Genomic DNA, 22,875 nt, shown 5'->3' on the forward strand with positions numbered 1-22,875 from the left:
AAATACCAAGATTTATTCTAATAACAACCTCACTCTACAGAAATGCACACAAGGTGAAATTTGATCCCCATGTGAAAATGTTATTTCGTGCAGTGTGGTAACATCCAAATCTCTTAGATGAGAGCTGCATTGTGTTGAGCACCATACAAACAACAACAAAAAAATAAATAAATAAAAAGAAGCAGTTCCTGCATCACAGATCATAAATCTTAGAGATATTGATATGCTGAAATAAATATAAATAAACTTCTGTGTAATTATTCTTCCCCTCCTCTTCCCATATACATATATTACATATCAGGAAATACAGTAATCCAGCACTGCAAGTAAAATTTTACTTGCATGACAGACAAAATTTAACATTATGGTTCCCACAGTAATCGTAACTTGGCCACCTTGCAAAAACACATTAAAAGTAGAAATATTATTATCATAAAGAGCAGCAGAAGAGTTTCCTTGCACAACAGAACTGAGTTATAGCTGCTAGGGGAACCCTAACTTTGAATTTCCTGACTAGCATGCATAAAATCTCACTTGTGTGCATTAAACCTAGCATTTCTACAGTAGTCTCTGGCTTCACAGGAATGTCTTTCAGGCACCGTTATTGGCACTGATAATAGTTTCTCTTGTTCTGCATGGCAAAACATGGAATCAAAGAACTGTATTGAAAAGCACAATTAGAATAATAAGAAGTACTAAACTACCCTAATATCTTTTACAATAAAAAATCCATCCTCAAAGTTATGCATTCGTATTTGTTGTTTGTTCTTTCTTTACTTGTATTATATGGATAGAAATTGAATAAAAATAGCTTGTTTTTCATGTTATCTCCATATAAAGTGAAGCACTATTACTCTATGTAGCTGATTGCAATGAGATCATTGAATATACATAAAAGTCTAGCCAAAAATACTGTCCTGAAATCTTGATTTTATCTAACTACAGTAATATTTCTGAACTTAATACAAGCAAACAGCACCACATTCATCAACAGGGTCATAGCTGCAAATCTGTGTGCAAAAAAATAAAACGTTAGCATATGCATGAATATATACAAATGAATAAAACTTTCCTCCTGGCAGGGTTTACAACCTCTACCTCCTCTTCTTATTTGTTCAAGGCCAAGAATGATTCAAAATACAAGTGCACTGAGTATATCATCAACCAGACGGGCCTTTGGGTTGCTACTGACTCACAGCAAGGTGTTAGATGAAGAAATGGTGTTAGTGCACTTCAGTAATGACGCGTGACCACGGACAAAAAGCAACAGCAAAAAGTGACATCAACAGTGTCCTTTGCAATCTGAACAAATCAGGCAGGGGTTCAACACAACTTCAGTTACTCCTCTGCTCTTTCAATCTGCATACCGCGACTACAGAGGACAAATAAAGTTAATCTTTTGGCAAATGGAAATGCAATGTGAGCAGTGAGAACTTCTACTGAAGATGGAATGCTCCCAGCACCAACGGCTCTGTGTTGAGCATTCAGAACGGTGTAAAAACCACAACCCCACACTGAGCTTAGGTATGAGGCTCAGAAAGTATCTCATGGTACTGGGTGACCAAAGAAAACCAGGAAATGAGTAGGTGGCATGTGACAGGCAATTCAGGGGGAAAAAAGCTCAACCTACATCTTTTCTTTTTTTAGTTTATTTTGTTCCATGGATCTGCCTGCCTTCCTTCTGATTTACCTCACTAATCAGTGAATGATGTTCACAAAAGAATGATGCAAGTAATTGTCATGCTGTGCTCTCTGCAACAACCCCACCTAGTATTAGAACACCAATAACATGCACAACAAGCTGTCCCCATCAGAGGGGCTCAGACTAAAGATTTCATGGCTGTTCAATGAAGAATAAGAACCAAACTTTGAAAATAATTGAGTTTAATATTCCTTATCTATTTCTACTTTCATTTGCTTCATTCTGCTACAAGATATTTAGAAAAATCTTTCTGCATTTAAAAGTTATTGGAGGCAGATTACAGGAATGGAGGTAAGATCTTCACACAGAGATAGGGTTTGGCATGAAAGTAAATATTAAATGATTTAGATGCACAAACACATTTTGGGAATGATATAAATGCTACAAAGAATAAGACAGACAGATTGCTATGCGTCTGGAGGAAACTTGAAATTAATCTATTCCATCATTATACAGTTACCACTTTCTGCTGTAGTGCTTAGTTTGCCCAAAAGTCAAGCAGAATTTGGGATTAATTTTGGTGCTGCTGCAAATACAGTTGCTAAATTTTAGGTTGGAATTTGTTGGTCTACAACAGCAGAAAAGAACTGCTGATATCATTAAAAAAACCTGGAAGCAAGCTCCTAAAATAATGATTATCCAACCTACTTTATGCTGATTAACCTGAGTTGATATAAATTTTAAGCTAACATGTTTAAAATTTAGCAACAGAAGTGATGTTCACTAGCTAACACTGTGATCTGTTGCTTCACAGGGGAGATAACATTGCTTTGATAAGAATGCACAGAGATAGAGAACAAGTTTTATATCATAAAAGACCATTTTCCTTATAGTAGCACTGATCATAATTTTGTTAAAGATGTTAATTCACCTGTGAAAGCCACTTCCAAAGGAGAGCTTTAAACCTAAGCGTCTGTTTTCCATTTTTACATCTTGGATGACTCAGAAAATCAGCTGCCATACCTGCAACACTTAATTTATGGGAAAACAACCTCAAAACTTAGCTCAAAACCTAACTTTCCTAGTGAAAACTCAACTCAGAAGGAAACAGATTTCCACAAACAAAAAAAATTTTGCCTACAATGTTTCAGACAGCCACAACCTTCAACTGTTTGTCTTATAAAGCTACCATGTGACTCCATAGATTTGCCACTTTGCTCTGGCCAGGCAGGATTTACTGTTTCATGTCAAATTCAAAGCATGTTGGACTTGGATCCTCCTGTTCTTGGGACATTATGTCCAGCCACAGAAGCACTGACCACAAAAGTGGTAAGAAAGGAAAGAAGGGGAACAAGATGGGGAATTCAGACCAAGTATTTTGATTTTACACCTCCTCTAATTAATCACAAACCAAACCCAAAGGACAGCCCTGAGCATGTTCCACACACCCACTGCATTCCACCACACATTCATTTTGACTAATTCCAGGTGTTGGCAGAGTTCGCTTCACCCTTCATCTTTCACCTCTTGCCTTCAGCTGGACCTTGAGTGGGCAGTAAGTTGGTTTTGCTACAGCAGTCCTAGTAAGTTATATTAATTAAAAAGAATTCTACAAGTGCATCAGACAGCAGTATGTTTCAGAGCTCAGAAAGCTACAGCTACTTTTGACCTAAGTAAGCAATTCCAATGTCTCTGAACAATCTGAAGTATCATAGATTTGCCAAAAAAAAAAAAAAAATCGAAGTGTGGTTAATTTTGCAGCTCCACAATGACAGAAAGGATATCTGAATTTGGCCTCAAAAATATATATAGCACATTGGGTTTATGCTATTTTTTAACCCTTATACCTCACAAGTGGTCCCTCTTCTCCACCCCTTCATAACCCAGTCTGGCTCAAGAGGGCCACTCAGCTTGGCCATCACCCAAGCCCCTCACCTCCATCATCTCATCTGCCAGGTCATTGCTCAGTCGGGCTCTCTGCAGCAGCTCAAGAAGGTCATCACTGGACGGCCGTTTCCCCTCAGGTGTGGGGCCTTCTGCCACACGTGCAACCGAGCAGGCCACATCCCCCTCCGTGCGTGCAGTCGACTGCCTTGGCCATGGCCAGTCCCCTCCTGCTGGCCTCACCGATGCGTTTCTGCTTTTCAGAGACACCACAGGCCTGGGGAGGTTGCTGGGGGAGTCTCCTGACAGGACCTGAGTGCTCGAATACGTCGTTTCTTCTTCTGTGATAGTCTCCACCTCCAGCATGTCAGGCACTGACACACTGAGGCGTCGGTCCAGCGAGCGGACCTTGCTCACCACCATCTTGCTGGATCTCTTCTTCGTCTTCCTTGTGCTTAAGTTTTGCAGGAACGGCCTCGTTCTCTGCTTCAGGGATCCCCAGACGGATGGCTTATCCAAGTCCATTGCTGCACACGGGACCTCAGCAATGCCTCTGGTACAAAACAGCATCAGCGATTCCTGGGGTGACTAAAAGGAACGTAGGAAGAAAGCAAGTCAGTCAGGAAAACTAACAACCGCTGAAGGTTATGATTCACAATGCCTCATCTTAAAACTTTCAGTCATTTTTCTCAACAGTAAAAGCAAAGCATTAGTAAGTGCTTCCCAATACAATCTGGTAGGTAGGTTTGATTGTTTACAAGGAAAACAGCCAGAACAAGTATTTAATTCTACACTAAAATGCAATGTCTGTCCACTGCTTTATGATTGCTATGAGAACATTTTATATCACTTCTGCCAAGTCCTGGTTTGAAAAAAAAAAAAAAAAATTTATCTCGTTTGAAACTGCTTCTGAAAAAAACTTACTGACGGAATTTAAATCATAATTCTAGCACACAAAAAAAATGCTGGCAAAGCTGTCACTGTGATTTCTGATGATGATTTTTCAGTCTACGTACATTTTCTTTGTTCTTTCTTAGACTGTGAGGATTTTTCCATAACTTACCAGAGGACAAGCACACAAAAATCAGCTCCACAAACTAAATGAAGAAGGCAGAAGAGATCACCTGTAGCATTAGAAATCCCAACTAAGACACCCCAAAATACACCCTCATGTTACCCACTATCAGCAGTAGTCACCTCTGAAGAATTAATTTACCTCATAAAGAAGGCAGTTCAGAGAAAATGAGGACAAAAATGACATAAGAAATCACAGATTTTGAAAACCTGGCTGGTGGAGTTTTGTCTTTAAATTGATTCATGCTGAACACTTCTACAATAGTGAAGGGCACGAAGAAAAGTTCCAAAATCACCTACTGAATCTGCATTGTAAGACAATGGTTGAATGGACGCATCTGTGCACAGGAATATCCTCACAGACTGTGTTTTTTGGAGTTAGCATCTGAGCAACCATCCTTATTCTGTAAAGCAAAGACAGTCAAACCATCATCCACAGTCGTTAAGAAAAAAAAAAAAAAATGAAACTTGCAGATTTACTCTTACTGTCAACAAAGACACAGAGCTTATAGCACATACCTATATCATTAGCAATGGATACCTGTTAAATTCTATATTTCTGCTTCCAAAAATCAGAGCGCATTTAAATGCACACAGTTGACCAAATCGCTTAGCTGACCAAAAATAACTCATCCCATTATTACCCTATATTGATGGAAAATACCAGAGTAGACAATAGAAATACAACTGATGCATAAACCCAGATAGAGAAATCACTGTCTGCTCTCCAAGACATCTACTCTTATATTTCATTAGTTTGAATGAGGTTGCCCAGGCAGTTTCTTAACAACTTATTTAAATTTATGACTATCCCCACCACATTTGCAGTGTTCAGGCATCTACAAAAGTCTTTAACTGTATTACTGCATAACTAAAGCTACACAATCCCTCCTACCCTCATTTATATTGCAATATAAATGCTTGCTATCATAATAGTTACAGTCAATTCGAAAAATAATAAGCTATTTTGGCACTACATGCATTCAACAAAGCAATATCGAATTTTGCCCACATAGGAATGTGTGCTAGTATAGACACATCAGCTAAACACAGGATTTTCACCCCTAGCTCCTATAGACAGACCTAATATCAAAGTGCACATGGACAACTAGAATTATTTTTTCTTCACATCACGAAGAAGCAAAAACATTTCTGAACCAAATGTACCAGGGAGAGAAGAAATAAATGCAAACCTGAACACATTTGACCAGATATACAGGGATGCCCATGGTGAAGAAGCACCTGATGCCCTGTGCGAGCTGTGCTCACCTTGGCAGATAGCCTTGACCTAGGTTCTTCATTCTTTAAATAAAAATTTGACAAGGAAGCTGCAGGCCTTCTTGGTAGCATTGTACCTCAAGAGAAATTACTAGGGTAAACACAGTTGCACAAAACGTTATGAAATACCACTGTTGGCATTCGTTGAAACAACTGTCTCCTGCCAGTGGCCTCCACTCCGCCTGCCCAGAAGCCTTCCAAAGCAAAGCCATCATGGATAAAGGCAGGAACCAGCTCACAACATTCGCCTCCCAAGGCTCTTACTGCTTCCCATTCCTTTCCTGTTATTCTCCACCCCTCTCGTTTTGATGGCCCACTGCTGTCGTTCTTACTTTGTTTGCTTTGAGATTTTGTTTCCTAGCAGCAGGCTAGTTCCTGTAGGTTTTGTAGTTACATTCCTCCAGTTGTTTTTTCATAGAAATGCCCATTCAGCAAGGATGGTCTGAAGGCCATGGGGTATTTCTGAGCCCCACTGGCACTTGACTCATAACGAGCAGGTTTCCTCAAGCCAGACAGAATCACAGTGGAGGAAAACAAAACAAAACAAAACAAAACAAAACAAACAAAACAAAACAAAAAAAAACAAACAACAACAAAAAAAAAACAGGGGAAAGGTTTCTCGGTTTTGGTTGGTCAGGACAGCAGGGATAGCTCGAGCAGCTCAGCAGCTCCTATGCTGGGTTAACAGTGGCAATATTTGCTGTGTGAAGGAGCACAAGGCTGCTTGAACTGAGGCCAGAGGAGAAGCTGTTCAACCCAGCCCTGGATTGCCGAAGGGTTTGGCCATACTCCACCTCTGAACCTATACACCCACACGCCTGCTGCAACTGTAACTTTCATTTTATAAATATTGTAAAGACAAGCAAATTAATCCAAACGACTGTTGTAATACACAAAAATACATACATTACTGCAAGTGTTGTGATTTTATACAAAAAGGGTAAATACAGTCTGAAGGGCAAATGCACTTTGACATCTGCCAGCCATCCTGGCACTTTTTTCACTTCCCCAGTTTACAAAGAAAAACAACACAAAACCACCCCCGTGAGCAGAAATTTATGCCCTGGAGAAATCAGTGGAAGACGAGGGATGGGGACCACCACCCTGGTGCAGTGCTGGAGATAGGTGTGCCAGGCTTTTGGGGGTACACCCACCCCAAAAATAAACATTCACATGTTCAGATGTTTCCCTGAATGAGCACACGAGCTCTTATGAACATTAAACCACACCACTAATTAAGCCAGTCTGTTCTTTCTTACTTCATGAGTTTTCCTCCACTTTCCTTTTCCATACTGAGCAGCATCAACAGAGGCACATCATTTTAAAGAGAGAGAAATTCCCTGTTTCTTGTAAAAAACCTGTTCTTTGTGTCAACATGTTGCTCACGTACTCCTTATCCGCCACAGGCCAGCACCTTTTCCTTTTCCTTCCACTGTCTCAGAAGTTTAGTGCCAAGCCTATCACCTGAGATTCCCCGAGCAGACATGGTGAAAGGCGTACTTTGCCAAATTGCTGGTCTGAGCGTGGCCTCTTTATTCTTTCCTTGCATCAATGGCACATTGTCCTATAGAGCTGCAAACAATATCCTGAGAAACATTTCCTGTTATCAATTTTAACTTGGTTGTTTTTAATTGAATGGCTCCTTGTTACATAATAAGATATAAATTAAAAAAAATAATAATCAGTCTATCTTCTTCAGCTTACTCTGTAATATGCTGCTAAAGCTCAGAGCAATCCCTATAGCTTAATCTCTTCCTTCAGAGAGACACTTTTGGATTGCACCTGTCATTTTTATTACAGCCTGTTCTTTTGCTGTGTCTCCTCTTTTGGGGGCAGTAGGAGCAAGAAAGAAAAGATTCATGACAGCAAAACTGGTCACAGCTCACCACCTGACTGATGTTACTAATTTCTAGTATTTTATTCTCCCTTAAGTATCTTCTAACTACAGTCTTCAGGATTACTTTTTTTTTTTTTTTTTTTTTTTAAATAACGTTTTGGTCTCTATCACTGTAACACACTCTACTTACTCCCTTAAGTGGTTATAATATTCAGAGTTATATGATTTTTTAGGTGTTCTAACAGGTGGCTGTGAGAGATTTCAGAAGTCATTGAAAGCCTAGAGAAATCATCCTGCAATTTCACTTCACATACTGTTTTGTCAGGAAGCCAGAAGAAACACAAGTGAGAAATACTACATGACAAAAAAATACTATAAAAGTGAACAATATCCCAAATAAGTGGGGAAACAAAACCAAATTGATTTAAATATTGGAAATTACAGAACATGTTTGTCTTTCTTCACTTTAAGTAATCATTCTCTGCACACCCAAAGTGCTTAATGCTCACTGAAGCAGCCCTGAAATGCTCCCCGCTAAGGCCTTTCAGAGGCGTCCTCACAGCCAGCAAAAAGATAAAAACACAATTGAGTACACCGCCGCCACTATTACAACCTTCATAAATCCGGTAATCACTGTGCTCAATTTACTTCTCCAGTTAAAGTGTGAATGTTGGGTCAGTCAGCGTGCCAACAATGTTCATAATCTGTAATTCAGTCAGTATGCTCTCAGCTCCAACCAAATGCTGGCCAACATTTCAACCCAGTGTAGCTGGAAAGGGTAATGTGTTAGAGGATGTTAGGAAGATATTCTTCAGTTGCATGCATCTTAACATAGGTTCCCACTGGACAACAAACTAACAGAACTCCCTTGCTATAAAACCTCCATTGATTCTGGCTGTTCTGGTGTAAAATACTCCCCCTAATCTCTGCCTGCACAGCAGGCACTGGCATAAAACCTACATTACACAACTTTCAAGCAAAGCTAATTACACTTTTCCTACAAATCCCAGCCATCTGCACTAGCAGCCACAAATTAAACCATTCCTCCCTGGGAGAAATAAGGAAAATATAAGGAAAAAAAAAACTCTCTGCTGGTTAAACAACTGTATGTGCAGGCTGGTTACTTCTGTAGCATTGTATAAAGTGTCCCAGGTTTTTCCTCAGCACTGCATATGGAACTTCAGTCGAGTGTGAAGCTTTACAACTGAGAGCAGAATTACTTCAGAAAAATAAACCTATGCTTCCTTCTTTGCAGTAGCTTATTTCAGTCATTTATCTGGCAATGCAATACTTAGTCATAAGCATCATCAACCACAGAGATAAGAAAATATCTATACATCTCCACAAAGCCCAGCTTTGCTCAGAGCTACCAGTTTCTCCTGGAATACTCTAAATGCAGCACGAGTTAAACTCGTATACAATACTTAAAACATTAAAAAGAAAACTGCATACTTCACCATGGGCAGGATGTCCCTTAGGTTATCAACCCCTTCAACCACTTCCTTGGCAGGTAAAACAAGTCCGAAACAAAAGGCTGACCTGTGGCTGCTCCTCTGACCGTGATCACACAAGCTACCGAGGGCCACTGAATTAGAGAGCTACATCATGACACAGAACAAGTGAGACAGACTTTTCTTCCTGCATCTCTGTCCGACAGCACAGGGTAAATACCTGAGCTAAAATTTGCCACAGCACCAGAAAAAGTCTAATCTCAGTCTGACTCTGCACAGGCTAATTACCCCGGGGAAATCAGTGTTAGAATTATTTTTAGTACTAACAAGCATCAAAGGGAACACACTGCTGAAGTGTAGCTAACGTCTTCATTGCACAGGCGGCTTGCTGCAAAAGCAGGGTCATGCCTTGGCCAGCTTCCAAATCTCACCATTGCAGCTGGGCTTAAGCTTCCCTTGCTGGGCTTCAAATAATGTGAGTCCATTGAGGCAGATTCTGCTCTTCTATTTCTACAGATTCCTTTGCAAAGCATACTGCAAGGGTAAATTTTAAAAATAAAAATGTGACTTGATGCTGTCAAACAAGTTAGTGCAAGTGTTTCATAAAAGACAATTTTGCATGCTTCAATGCTTGAATAGAACTAAGTCCAAAAGAAACCTAACTTATTTTCTTGATGTAAGCTGGAAGAAATCTACAGTCTTTGCTGTAGAAAGGCATCAATAATATTAAAGGTAAATGTGAATCTTACAAAAAGCTTGTTTATCCCATGCAGATAATAGAAACATCTTGAATAATGCTCTTCTTAGCTATGTTTATTGTTGTACCTAAATCCTCCACAGGTCCTTGGGTTTTCCAGCTGTGGGCGTTTGGATTCCATGCTTGCCTTTTCATTTTTTAATTGGTTCAAACACGATGACCTCCACCTTTCACAAAAACAAGAAATGGGCACACATCTTCCTCCACTTTTCACACAAGAGAGGAACATGAGGATGCTCCAACTCCTCAGAGACTCTTTTGCACAATCTAAAGAGCTTTCTTCTCAACATTTATCAGCAGACAGTAACTACAAGAAGTAACAGAACTACCAGCTGCTACAAGCATATTAAAATAGCATCTGATAGTGAAAGTTACTGAAAAAAAAAAAAAAAAAAAAAAAAAAAAAAAAAAAACCTGCACCTGACTCCAGCTTGTAAAAGTATTGCTTTCGGTTTGTTTCTGTGTATTCTAAAACAGAAGAAAAAATGAGTATTCATGGAGGAAATGAAGGAGGAAGTGTTTGGGTGCATTTTTCTAAAAATATTTCGCAAGGTCCCTCCAACTCCTTCAGCTTCCTTCAAAATATTGTCACTTGTAATTGTACCCATGCAAGCCAGAGGCCCCTCTCAATCTAACTCATAGGATTGTAACGAGCTGGTATAATTGCATATATTCTTTACAGTGCCATCACCTGACAAGTACCAGACCTTCCCACTCACATGAAGATCTGTCTCCTGCAGCCCTGTATCTCAGTAGGGGATACGCACATCTAACCAGACTCCAAGATCCTGGAGCAACAGATGCTGCCGTCGGAAGGCATTGTGCCACGTGCAGAGACCAAGCCAGCAGGCAGGTTGTTTCTTTGCCATTGGATATATTTTCTAACTTGCCTCATTGCTCCCAACCATACCAGGTGATCCCTGGAAAGATGGTACCTGGAGCAGAGCACCTCAAAGAGCAGGGGAAGAGGGAAAGCTGATGAGTAGAAAGGTGAAAGAGTGATGGGGGATGTCAGTCGTTATTGACTAAAAGTGAGATAAGTGGCCTTATAAAATAAAGAAAAAAATAATGGGTTTATCAGGGCTTAAGTGAGGAGCAACTCAAGATGAGGAACGAGGCAGGGAGCCACATGCTGGAGTCAGTGCCTGTCTGGAGGAGTTCCTGCAGGAATCCAGCCCTGCGGCCTCCTCACAGCTCACTCTCTCCTTTGAGCCTTCATTCACCTCTCTCATAACAAAAGGTATATTTTTATAACAAGAGGTGCACAGAAATAGATCATGCCTCTTCATAACTTTCAGGGAAAACAAACCTAGGAAGGAAACTGGAGACTCATTTCCACTGGAGGCCAAGTGAGCCAGTGCCTTTTACTAGCACTGAAGTCACATTAAAAAAAAAAAAAAAAAAAAAAAGGTTTTGTTTATATGCAAATTACTTGTGCATGTTCCTGCATTGCTCCCTAAATAAATACTGTAATTGCCAAATTACTCATCAAAACTCAGTGGCCATAGAGGAAAAAGCTCTGCATGATTCTTTAAGGACTATTTGCCAGAGAGGCATAAAGTGAACACTTCAATCAGAAAAAATGTCCTGATGCTAACTGGAACTGAGCAGGACAAAAGGCAGCAGTAAGGCAGCTGTTACAGTATGCCACCTTCTGTACCACAACGTGTCCCTCTTCCCAGCAGCAACACAGCACGTGCCAGGGCCAGAGCTCACGGTGAATGCCAGGTACACAGGACAGGTCACGTTACTCTGGATCTGTACTGACCTGTATGATTAAATTTCCTTTCACATTTAACATCTCCGCATGGCTTGGGTATATCTGTAGATAAAAATTACAGAGTGTTTTTACAGTTTCTTAATTCACAAAGGCAGGAAGCCAAAGGCAACTCAAGAAAATAGAGGTTTACGTGTCATAGTGCCGCTGAATGAGGAAATTCATCACTAAAAGTCCTCAATTTCTGTGAAAACCTCCAGCCTCCTTACAGCGAATCATTGCATTTAAGTATCTGAAGCTGTTCATTGCCATTGGGAAAGCTGAGAGATTGGAAAAGCCCCACAGAAAAAAAAAATCCTAGGAAGCCTTTGGTGAAACCAAATGTTTGAGCATTTCAGTGCCATCTCTCATGCTGTCATGCAACCCAAAGCGCATCTTGTGACTAGCTGACAGCACACAGATGTGTGATGGCTGACACCATGACCACAAGTGAAACAGAGAGCCTGAGAGAAGCACAACGATGTCCAAATGAAGAATAAAACAAATCTTCAGCATTCAACAAAGCAGTCATCAGATCCTCCACTCAGAGGGCGCTTATTCATAGCCACAATAAGTAAGCTTCTGACCTACAGATTATAAATTTCATAAAAAAGTATTTATGTGAAGGAAAAGAACAAAAATAAAAAAACACCTCTCATGGACATATTTTTCTAGGGCAGGATTACTGGAACACACAATGTTTCCCAAATACCCAAGAAATCAACTATGACTGTGCAGAACACACTTATGCCCATGCTTATGCCCATGTTACAGTCATCGTAATTTAAGCATATAACCAATACGTGAACATTTTAGTAGGCTTCATAGTTTGTCTCAGATATCCTAAAATTTAATTAAAAAAGAGATAAGAAATTAAGGAAAATACCAAGGCAAGTGCAGAAAGTTACTAGGGAACAACTACTGAAAATAAAAATCTTTGAAATCTTTGCTTTTGCATTCATTGGGTACATGGCAGTAAGGATCAGTAATGCTAGGTAGAAAAATGGCTATTTTAGGAGAAGTTTTTAACAATCAGCAATAAGATATGCTTTTAAAAATTACAGTAATTTAGAGGAGACTAAAACATATGTTATATTGCTAACTTTATGAAGATAAGCAGCAAAATATCTACTCTGGTTACAAACAACATAGAAAAGAGATGCAAATAAACTAATCACTAATGCCAAGAAAATTTCTCTTGCTTACACCAACCTGGCTTCTGGGTAAGAAGCAAGGCTGTTGTATGATGGAAAAGCGAGCACGTGCATCAGTATACCTTTAGCCTGAGCTAAAGGAGCTCAATGCTACTTATTCATAGAAGTCACTCTGGAGAATATGGATTTCATCCCAGACAGACAATAACTCAGTACTTTAAACACAAAGGAGCCAAAGCATGCAACTAAAAATACATGTACAAAGTCACATTGTTCCCCCTAAAGTCAGTAAAATGACAGTACACAAATGTCAGCATAAACCCAATGACCCCTTTAAACATTTTTTTTTTAAATTATACCAACTAAACGTATGCCAGCACAGGTCTCTCTAAATGCATTTCTCACAGAAGTGAAACAGCTTTGAGGTTTATCTTTCCATACACCATTTGAGTTTACAGCCTCCTGGCACAAGAAACGTAACTTGTCTCTGGGTTCTGTTACAGCCTGATTTTCCCATTAAGAAGATCAGATAAAGTTGGTAAATTTAACTCATATTTGTTCGCAAATTACACACTGACACTTCCCAGGTCTTCACAGTGGGACTTCACTTTCCTAAAGCTGAAGCCTGTAAATGCTAACATCATTCAAAAAAAAAAAAAAAAAACACACTGTAATTCCAGTGACTATTAGAAGTTTGAATAAAAAGGTCAAAATCAAAATAGAAGAGTTTGCTGCTATCCCATGCAAGGATGAAGCAACCCATTCAGGACTTTAGCTGCAGAAGTTCAGAAAGCCTTGACACTACAGTACAGCCATTTAAAATTTTAATTTTTCAGCTCTTCTGAGGTATTTGGCTCATATGACAAACCCTCTCTGGAGCTTTGATTTTGCACATCTTTTCCATCACTGCAGATACAGGCAGCTTTTCTGTAAGAATTAGGCTCACTGACATTGTACCAGCATTCTTGTCATTCGATCTGATGTCACGGGCAACTTTCTTCAGTGTTTTCTGGTTTAAACTCAGAATTTAGCAAAATATTCAGTCCTCTCTGGGGAGCCAGTAAGAGCTTCTCTGATTTTACACTGCATGCCTTGCTGGTGTCTGCCAGAGAACCAGCTGCTAGGGCCATCCCAAAATTAAGGCTAAGGTAGGTATCACACAGAAGCATTCAATATCCCAATGCCTACCTCACTTCAGCATCCTCAGTGCAATGCAGTCCTCATTTATACCTCCCTTAAATGCTTTTTGGGATAGAAGGACAAAGGAAACACCCCATGCTTTGAGGAATGCTGATATGGACCAGTGATTCATGGCAAAACTGAAGAGCATCTTTAAAAGCATTATTCATTCTCACCATACACCGTCAAGGGAAAGGGTGCTTACCTCTTCTGTTGGCACAAGACACCTAAACATCAACATAAAAAAAAATATTTAAAATGCTATTATTCAAGAGATGGTCTATTCAGAGCCAGAGTTCGCAGGATTTTATTCCATTTCGATTAAACAAGACTGACTAAAGAACACAAATCCTAGATCCAAACAGAGAGCACCTGGCAGCCACATGCTGTATCCACATGGTGGGCCCATGAAGACGTTCCAAATCGAACTACTCTATCATGAAAAAACACAAACACATTACACAGCCCTTAAAAACATCTCAGCCTCCATTCATCTGGGATAAGTTTGTCATGGACAGGAAGGTGATGTTTAAATTTTGCTAAACTTTAAATGTCTTCCCTTCAGCCTACCTGCAGCACCTTTCTCATGCTGCCCAACTGCTCATTTGTAAACTGTGTCACCACTGTGGGGCTTTCTTAACTCTCCTGTCATGTATACATGGCTCCAGGCAGGACGTTTTTGTGCAGATCAAACTGACCAGTCCACTTGTCATCACCATGTCCCCTTCAGGTATTCTCAAACTAAATTTTAAACGCATAAATTATGATAACTTTGCCTATAATTAACAAACAAAAAGCAGAGTTGATGAATCGTCGTTTAGTTCTGGTGAATACTAACTAAAAGGCATTTTAGTTTGGCTATTATAATCATACAATTTCCTGTATTTGCTCATGGAGTAAAACAAATTAGAGCTCATAAACAAAACTTTTGCAACAGCTGTGAGAAAAAAAAAAAAAAAAAAAAAAAAAAAAAAAAAACTTCCAAAATGTAGTAATGCTTTTAATGGATTTAAGAGCTATTCAGATTCCCTTTACATGCATGTAGCAGATACAGCCAAGAGTCACTAATCTGACATTTGACAAGCGTCCTGAAATGGGAACTGCCCACAGTTAGCTAAATAGATTAGGAGGTTTCTGGTTCAAATTTTGCACCTAAGTAGATGAAAGCTCAATCTTCCTCAACTTTCATTACATTATTATCAAAGGCTAGATAGATTTTTTTGCTAGATGTTACTACAATGCATCATTTGGTAGGCGTTGGAAACCCGAATCTTTCCTGAAGTTGAAGAAAGGCTCCAATTCAAAACTCGTATGTTCGCCTACTACATCATTTAAGATGTAATGAGCTTTACATCTTAAATGATAGCTTTACAAAGTTGAACATAATGCTGCCACTTATACACAAAAAATAATCACACTCCAACCATGGAGATACTATCACAATTTCTTGATTGAATTATCAAATTTGAGTGTGGAGATTGTTCTAACAGAAGTACAATAAATGCAAAGCAGCAAGATTTCTAAGAAATCCACTAGAATATATAACAAACCAAATATTTGTATTTTTTAAAAAGACAAAACAAAACCCTACATTTAATTGTTTCCAAGTACAATAAACCTGGAACAAAGCCTGCTATTGAATGAACATTAATGATTTGTCATTTGCTTCTGCAGATGTTTCCCATGAGGGAAGAGGCCAGAAAACATTCTACTTGAAACCCAGGAAAGCAGAGTTACGTTGCTTCATTCATTTGAATATTTTAATTTGAAATTGTCAAAAACACCAGGTTAAATAGGATTTTACATTGAAGGGAATGTGTAAGCAATACAATTTCAAAGGCCAGAGCATGATAAACCCTTCCCATTTAAAAACAAATGATCCAGGTTTATAAAAAAAATTTCACAGCCATGATATGAGCTCAGAGCATCTGCTTCTGTCCTCGTTGACAGCTCCTGATCATCACCACCTCCACATCAATGACATTAGAGACAAATGCCTGCTTAAACAAGTTAGTATGGCCATCACATTTTCATTTGTCTCTATTAAGAGATTACCAAACAACCCAGATTATATATCATATCCCAGCCAAAATTTACTTCTAGATTAGCTCTAATCTGTTAGAGAGCAAAGAGGAAAACATTTACTAGTAAATACTGGAGGGAACACAGAGATGCTTCTGTGTCTTAATTTACGGTGTTATATGGAGATAGAGCTCTTATTTCCAAATTAGATTTTATCTCTGATTTTAATGCAGCAAAGCTATACAATTCCAAGTATTTCCAAAAATAATGAATTCTGTACTAACCTAAAGTTTCCACTGAAGCATAATTTACTTTGCAAACGACAAATGGAGTTCGTAGGAGTGGGCAACAGGAAGAATAGTCAAGGGTACAAGTACTTCCCAGAAAGGAAGGATATAAATAAGATATTCCTTTTCTTTTCTTTTCTTTTTTTTTTTTTTCCCTGGCCCAGAAGGCAAACAAAGCAACAATAAAAGATTTCTAAATGTATTTTACTGGTATTTACTGGTTACTATTTTACTGGTATTTTAGCAACTTGTTCTTGTGGGAAAGTGAAAACAAACTAACAAAGGGGCATCTGTGTAAATACAAAGGAAACAACCACTCACCACAGGAGGCAGAAAAGTCACCCTCCGTGTCAATTAACTCCAATTCTCACCGTTCTCTAACCAAGAAGAAAGCCTTCAAGCTAACTAGTTTTAGTTAAGGACCATCAGAAAGTATTACCAAAGGGCAGCTCTGTAATACAAAAGGTGTTCACACCATGCATCCCACCTACCCATGTGAGGTTCTCTCTGGCGACAGGGAGGCTGGAAACGTGCATGACCAAGCTGGAAATGTTCCAGCACGAATTCCACATGCAGCCTTGAAGACTCCCAGCTCAAGGGTCTGTTTTCCTTAGGCAGACAGCAGCTGAAGTCAATGGGAAAGCACAGGCACAACTTGTCACTATGACAAGCCCTGATGCTGGGCTTAGGGGAGGTGGCATAAGATTCAGAAAGAAAGGCAAAAAAAATAAGTAAATATAAAAGCCTACAGGTCAACATACTGAATATGTGAAGATTAAAAAAAAAAATAGCCTCTTTCAAGGAAAAAGAAAATTAGTATGCATTTAAGGGAAACATATCAAAAACAAAATCACAACATTCTTCTGATTTTCACAAGATAATCCAATTGTTTCTTGAGTGATAAAACAATGGAGATTTGCAGCTACCATATAGCCTTTCAAAACATCAAATCAATTCACATTCTCAACAGAATGTTATGAACAACCAATTGATCAAAATGTAAAGAAACAGCATTAAGCACAGTACTGTAGTTTTTTCCCTAAGCTTGAAAATTGAAGTTATATCTGACATTCACTTGCCTGGAAATGTTCTGGACATAGTGGTGACCTGAGAATAACCTACCCAAATTTTTATCCCGTAGAGCACGCAAGTCAACTGCATCGCTCCAAATATCGATTTAAACCAATAAGCTGCCTCTAATTCTGACCAAAAGCAGATGCTCAGTGAAAAGAATATAAGGTCAGCAAATTATACAGTGATTCTGCCTGCAAAATAATCTCCTGATTTCCAGGAATCTGTGGTTTAGGGGCTGCTTCAGCCAGAAATCATACCTGCATCTTTGTGATTAATAGTTCTAGCACACTTTTTTCTCTCTATGAATTTGCTTTAAAACTTTTAAAATTCATTTAGAAGTTAAGCAACAGGAATGCCCTACAGCGATAGGTTCCATATATAAATTATGCTTGTACAAACCAGCATCTCCTTTTATTGAAAAGGAACTCAAAAGAAATCACTGAATTTTGCTCATCAGTCTCACTTAAGATCTTGGGTTATGTGAAATTATATGCAATCATTCTCTATTTATCCCATATCACTCAGATTTTGTCCACTTCTACCATATCCTCCCCAAACAGTCCTCTTAATTGAAAAGCACAGATCATCACAGTGGCTAGTTAATGATATGCCATCAGGACAGCTTAACTAGCATGCACAGTAGGCATACAAAGTATGATTCTTTTCTTTTTTTTTTTTTTTTTTTTTTTGAGGTAAGTGATTTGTCTGAATTTATAATGTAGTTCAAGACAATCAAAGCCCCAAAACATTCTAGGAATGTTTCCAGAAAAGTTAATTATTTAACACCTTCTTTTCCACAACCTTTCATTAGGTCTAATCAAACAAGTAATTTTTAAGTTGGAAAAAAAAAAAAAAATTCAAGTGTTTTAAACTTGATTGGTTGTGTGAGATCGTGTTGTAAGGACTGCAGTTTTGATAAACAGTAACAAAACTGGTAATTCCCAAATACTTTTAAAAATTAGACTAGGAACTAGGAACAACATCAATGCTGAGTGGCTACATGATGAGTCAGAGCAAATAAAAGTACACACGTGCAGGTATTTTCCCCAGCACTGAGAGTTGAGCTGTAATGCACACCGTGACAGTTGGGTATGCTTTGTGAAGTGGTGTCCTCAGCACTTTTGGGGCAGGACAGACAGACTTGAGCCTTCATAGGGCCTTACCACTTGCATGCTACACAAGATCCAGGGAAGATGGAGCGCATCTAACAAAGCATCCATTAACAAGGTTTCTTTATTATTGCTGCCTAAATTAGACCAAAACTGCCCACGCAGCAATCACTCCACTCCGTGGCAATGCTGGTAAACCTGTAGTTACACCCAACCTAATTTCCTCAAGTGAGAAGTTGCCAAGCATTTAATAAGGCGATCAACCATTTGACCAAACACAAGAGACTCAGCCCAGTTTCTCTTAGCATTTTGCATGTGATCCTGCAGTCTTCGTTCAGAAGTATCATTTATATGGAACATCAAAACAAAATCTAGATTGCGACATGAATTGTCCAAAACCACAAATATCCTCTCAGCTTCTAACATTTGATTTTTATAGCATCAACAGGCATGCTCAGGTGCAGCTGTTACACTGGTACTCAATTTGAAACCAGTGTTCAAGGCATTTGTGCTTCTGACAGCCTCATAATCCTGCAAAGAACAATTTCATTTTGAAAAACAGTCCCCCGGGACCCAGGGAACATTTAACTGCTTAACTCAGGTAGGAATAGATTTGGGAAAAGCATTCCTGTCACTCAAAAGCGGACTTCTATCACAAGTATGCTGTCTAATAAATACAGCTGGAAGCAAAATGGGAATGTGGGAAGGATGCCAACATAAATCCTCTGAATCTGAGGAAATCAGTAGCAATTTTCCTCTCAAGGATGGAACCAGCGCAGAGGAAATGCAGGGCATATTTGGAGTGCTTCAGCCTCCTCTCCCAAGGTGAAGCCGCTTTCTTGCACATGACAGCAGGCCCTACCCCAGCAGCACAGAGCTGAGACCCCATATTTCCAAATACATCCCAAAAAACAAAATTCAAAGCCCTCCCTCTGACTAAAATTAGTTCAGAGTATAGGGGCAAATAACCAACACTGATAAAACCTGAGGTTCTCCAGTCACAACAGCAGCTCGAGTTGCTACATACATCCTGTGTTACATTTCACCACAGCTAGCAAATGCCTCAAAACAACACTCAGCTATCAAGAAGAAATTATCTTTAGAGATGAGAGGGTGGGCAAATCACTTTTATTTAGACTAAACCAGACAAAGCAGAAGTACATTATTGCTTGGAAATCTTCAGGGGGGAACCAAGAGATCCCAGGACAAGGCTCATTCCCCAGACATGCTCAGGCCCAAAGCAGCTTCACCAGAGTCCCCAAGCCCTGGTGAGCTTCAGCATCCAAAATGCAGCCTCCTCAGGAGCATTTCTGGCCTGAGCAGGTATTTTGAACAACTATCTGTTCAAGTAAAAGGCATTTCATTAGCACAGCTGGAAACCAGCTGCTTACATTACTAAATGCAAAAGCCCTTGTAAAAAAAAAAAAAAAAAAAAAAAAAAAAAGCTTGCAGCGAAGTTGATCTAGTCGTGAAAGCAATTAACTCACACAACACAACAAGCATCACTTCTAGCCCTCAGAGACAATGTTGTGCTTTAGCCAAAGGGGACAATTGCAGGAAAACACATTATTTAGATGCCCACATTGTATTCAAGTGCCCACCTCCACTGGCTGTGACAGTACGTGGGTGCCCCTGTAGATGTCTTGTATCATAATGAATACCTTAAATGCACACAAATTCAAACAGTTTGATAGCTTCTCTAAAGTAATCAAAGTTAAGCATACTTTTGACACTACTATTACTATTAATGATGAAGTGTGCCAAAAAACATTTTAAGAAACAAAATTAAAAATTTCCCTTCTGCACCATATTCTTTAAATTCTTCTTCCCACAGTTATTGCAAAGTGGAACTACACATGTCAATTCCACCCTCAGTCTCCATCATATGAAAGCTTATTTGCCTGATAAGCTATTTTACGATTGGTATTGAACAACAGCAAGAAATGAAACAAATAGGATTATTACTCAAACACTCCCATTCATCCTGACAGCTAAATCTACCCACTCAATAGCATCATTCTGAGAATGAGCCAAAATCACCGCAACATATTCACAAATTTTACAACTTAATAACCAAAAAAATAATGCAAAAATATCCAGGTGATAATTTCTATTTTCTTAAAGCCACATTGCAGTAATTCAGCTTCCAGCACACTTTGAGTAACTCTCATATCATTAAGTCCACCAACTAGCCAGCTCCTTACTAGTTGCCATGGCTGTGCAAACATCACTGAAAAATTATTTTTTTCTCATTACAAGCACATGAACAGGTTGCTGAAGTTTTAAAAACAAACAAATGCAATAGCTTACTTCCTAAAACTCCCTTAAAAGTGCTTTTAAAACAACTTCGCTATGTCGACATACTTCTGTATTTTTTCCTTTTTGTTTTCAGTTGTCATGTTTGTTTGTTTGTTTAATTAAGTAGCTTATATCTTTAACTAACGTCAATAGTCAACTCCATTCCAATAAACACATATACACAGGCATGAATCAGTTCACTGAAAAGGGACTGGGAAAGAGGAATTTTGATTTCTTCAACATAACTTTCTCACAGGAAAAAAAAACACTCACACAAGTCTGAACGTTTAAGTCCGAGTATCATGCACAGCAGCGCTTACAGCCACGCATTGCAAAGCAAAAGCAGCGAGCAGAGTTAATCCCGAGCCTCCCAGTACAAACTTACTTCTCTTGGATACCCAGGGCAATAAGAACAACGCCTGAAAACAACGTGGCCGCCACAATGAAATAAATAACTAAATAGCAAAACCACATAAACCCCGAACTCCTACGAGCAGTTTAATTTTTATTTTTTTTTCCTTTCAAAGAGAAGTCGCTCCGTATTTAAACCAAGGCGAGAAGAAGGTGCAAAGAACCAAAGCGGCCGGGCACAAGCAGCATCTTGCAGCCTTCTTAAAGCCAAGGCAGGGGCTCGGGGGGACACCGGGGGAACCGGGCTACCTGCCGCCGGGTTACCTGCCAGCCGGGCACGGCCATCTCTCTCCGCTCCGTCCCCCCGCGGCGGCACGTGTCGCTGTCCCCGTCCCTGTCGCCTCCCTGCCGCGCTGCCCCCGCCCCGGTGCCGGTCCCTCCGCCCCGCCGGGCGGTGCCACCACCGCCTCCGCCGCGGCCCCGGGGGGGCCCTGCCCGGAACGCGCTGGGTTTACCGCAAGCGCCCCCTTCGCAGCATCCCCGTGCCGGCCCGCAGCTCCATCCCCTGAGCATCCTCCTCCACCCCCAGAGCTCTTCCCGCCAGCCCCACGGCAGCATCCCCCCCTCCAGCACGTTCCCCCTAAAGCATCCTTCTCGACCCCAGCATGGATCCCGCCAGGAGCATCCCCTCCCAGACCTCCATCCTTCCCATCATCAGGCTGTGGAGCATCGTTTCCAGATGCCACCAGTCACCCACGCTGTTTCCCCCCCGGGAACGGCCTTTGTCCCAAAGGCCGAGAAACAGAGGGGAAGGGGGTGGGTGAGTGCAGGGGGCTGGTAACAGCCACCCTGGGTAAGGGTGGAGCTGGAAAGGAAATTGCGTGCATGACTACAGGCAAGGGGAAAAGAAAACCAACAGCAGCACTGCCACGTAACACATTTTCTTGGCTTCATCTTCAGGTGCCTAAGGAGGGAGCCAAGTCTCACAGCTGTGTGCTTTAGACAAGGCAATCAAGGCAGGGATAGGTACAGTGACCTGCTCACCTGGCATGCCCACAGCTGAGGCAAGAGCACCTATGGATTTCCCCATGAGTATGGCACAGCATGGAAAGGCAAATGCTACCTTGCCACCTCTGAAACATCAGTTTGTTTGTGAGGGCAGTTTGTGGATCTCACCCTCCACCACAACCCCTTCTGAAAGACTGCATGCAAGTCAAGCGTCACCACTCTTGTCTGTGGTGCTTAACCTCCATTGACTGGGGTATCGCTAAGTGACTTGAAAAGCAATAAGGGAAAAAAAAAAGAAAAATATATATATATATAAAAAGAAAGCTTTGTAATGGAATTTACTTCCCCTATCTTCTGCTCAACTGGAATTGCACATTATCTGAGAGCATAGCTGACATACTGACATATCATCGAGTGAAAACCGGTGATGCAATCAAGTTATACTATTGTGAAATAGACATAATCATACACACGTGGTAAGGGTTTGGTGTAGTGCAAAGAATTATCCCACTAACCACTGAAGGAAAACATGGGGAAGACATTGTGAATACCATTATCCTTGCAACCAAATCTAGAGGGGAGGAATTCACATTCACCAGTCCCCCCAATCTAAAAGGTGAGGAGCAGGGAGCTACACAACAGTAGGACAGTTGCTCACCATGCAAGATATTTATAGGACTAGGACAAAAGTCAGTATTGATAAAGCTTCATTTT

At 40.1% G+C, this 22,875-nt stretch overlaps 1 protein-coding gene across 7 annotated transcripts in view; it reads right to left on the minus strand.

Moving 5' to 3' along the window:
- The window catches only part of MCTP2 (multiple C2 and transmembrane domain containing 2), a 122,330-nt gene extending 100,390 nt beyond the window's left edge, over positions 1–21,940 (minus strand). The window contains exons 1-3 of one of the 7 annotated variants that reach the window (XM_084532643.1): positions 21,851–21,940; positions 4,901–5,004; positions 3,578–4,114 (exon numbers count right to left, since the gene is read on the minus strand). In XM_084532643.1, the coding sequence (XP_084388769.1) occupies positions 3,578–4,096 (519 nt within the window). In that variant the 5' untranslated portion in view covers positions 4,097–4,114; positions 4,901–5,004; positions 21,851–21,940. Of the gene's footprint in view, positions 1–3,577; positions 4,115–4,896; positions 5,005–9,167; positions 9,292–21,187; positions 21,208–21,477; positions 21,561–21,850 lie in introns of those variants that run through there. The other 6 variants (XM_084532641.1, XM_084532646.1, XM_084532645.1 and 3 more) reach the window with 6 other exon arrangements.
- Positions 21,941–22,875: the final 935 nt, after the last annotated feature.

This window comes from Aythya ferina (genome assembly GCF_964211825.1).
Source record: "Aythya ferina genome assembly, chromosome: 11".
NCBI lineage: Eukaryota > Metazoa > Chordata > Aves > Anseriformes > Anatidae > Aythya > Aythya ferina.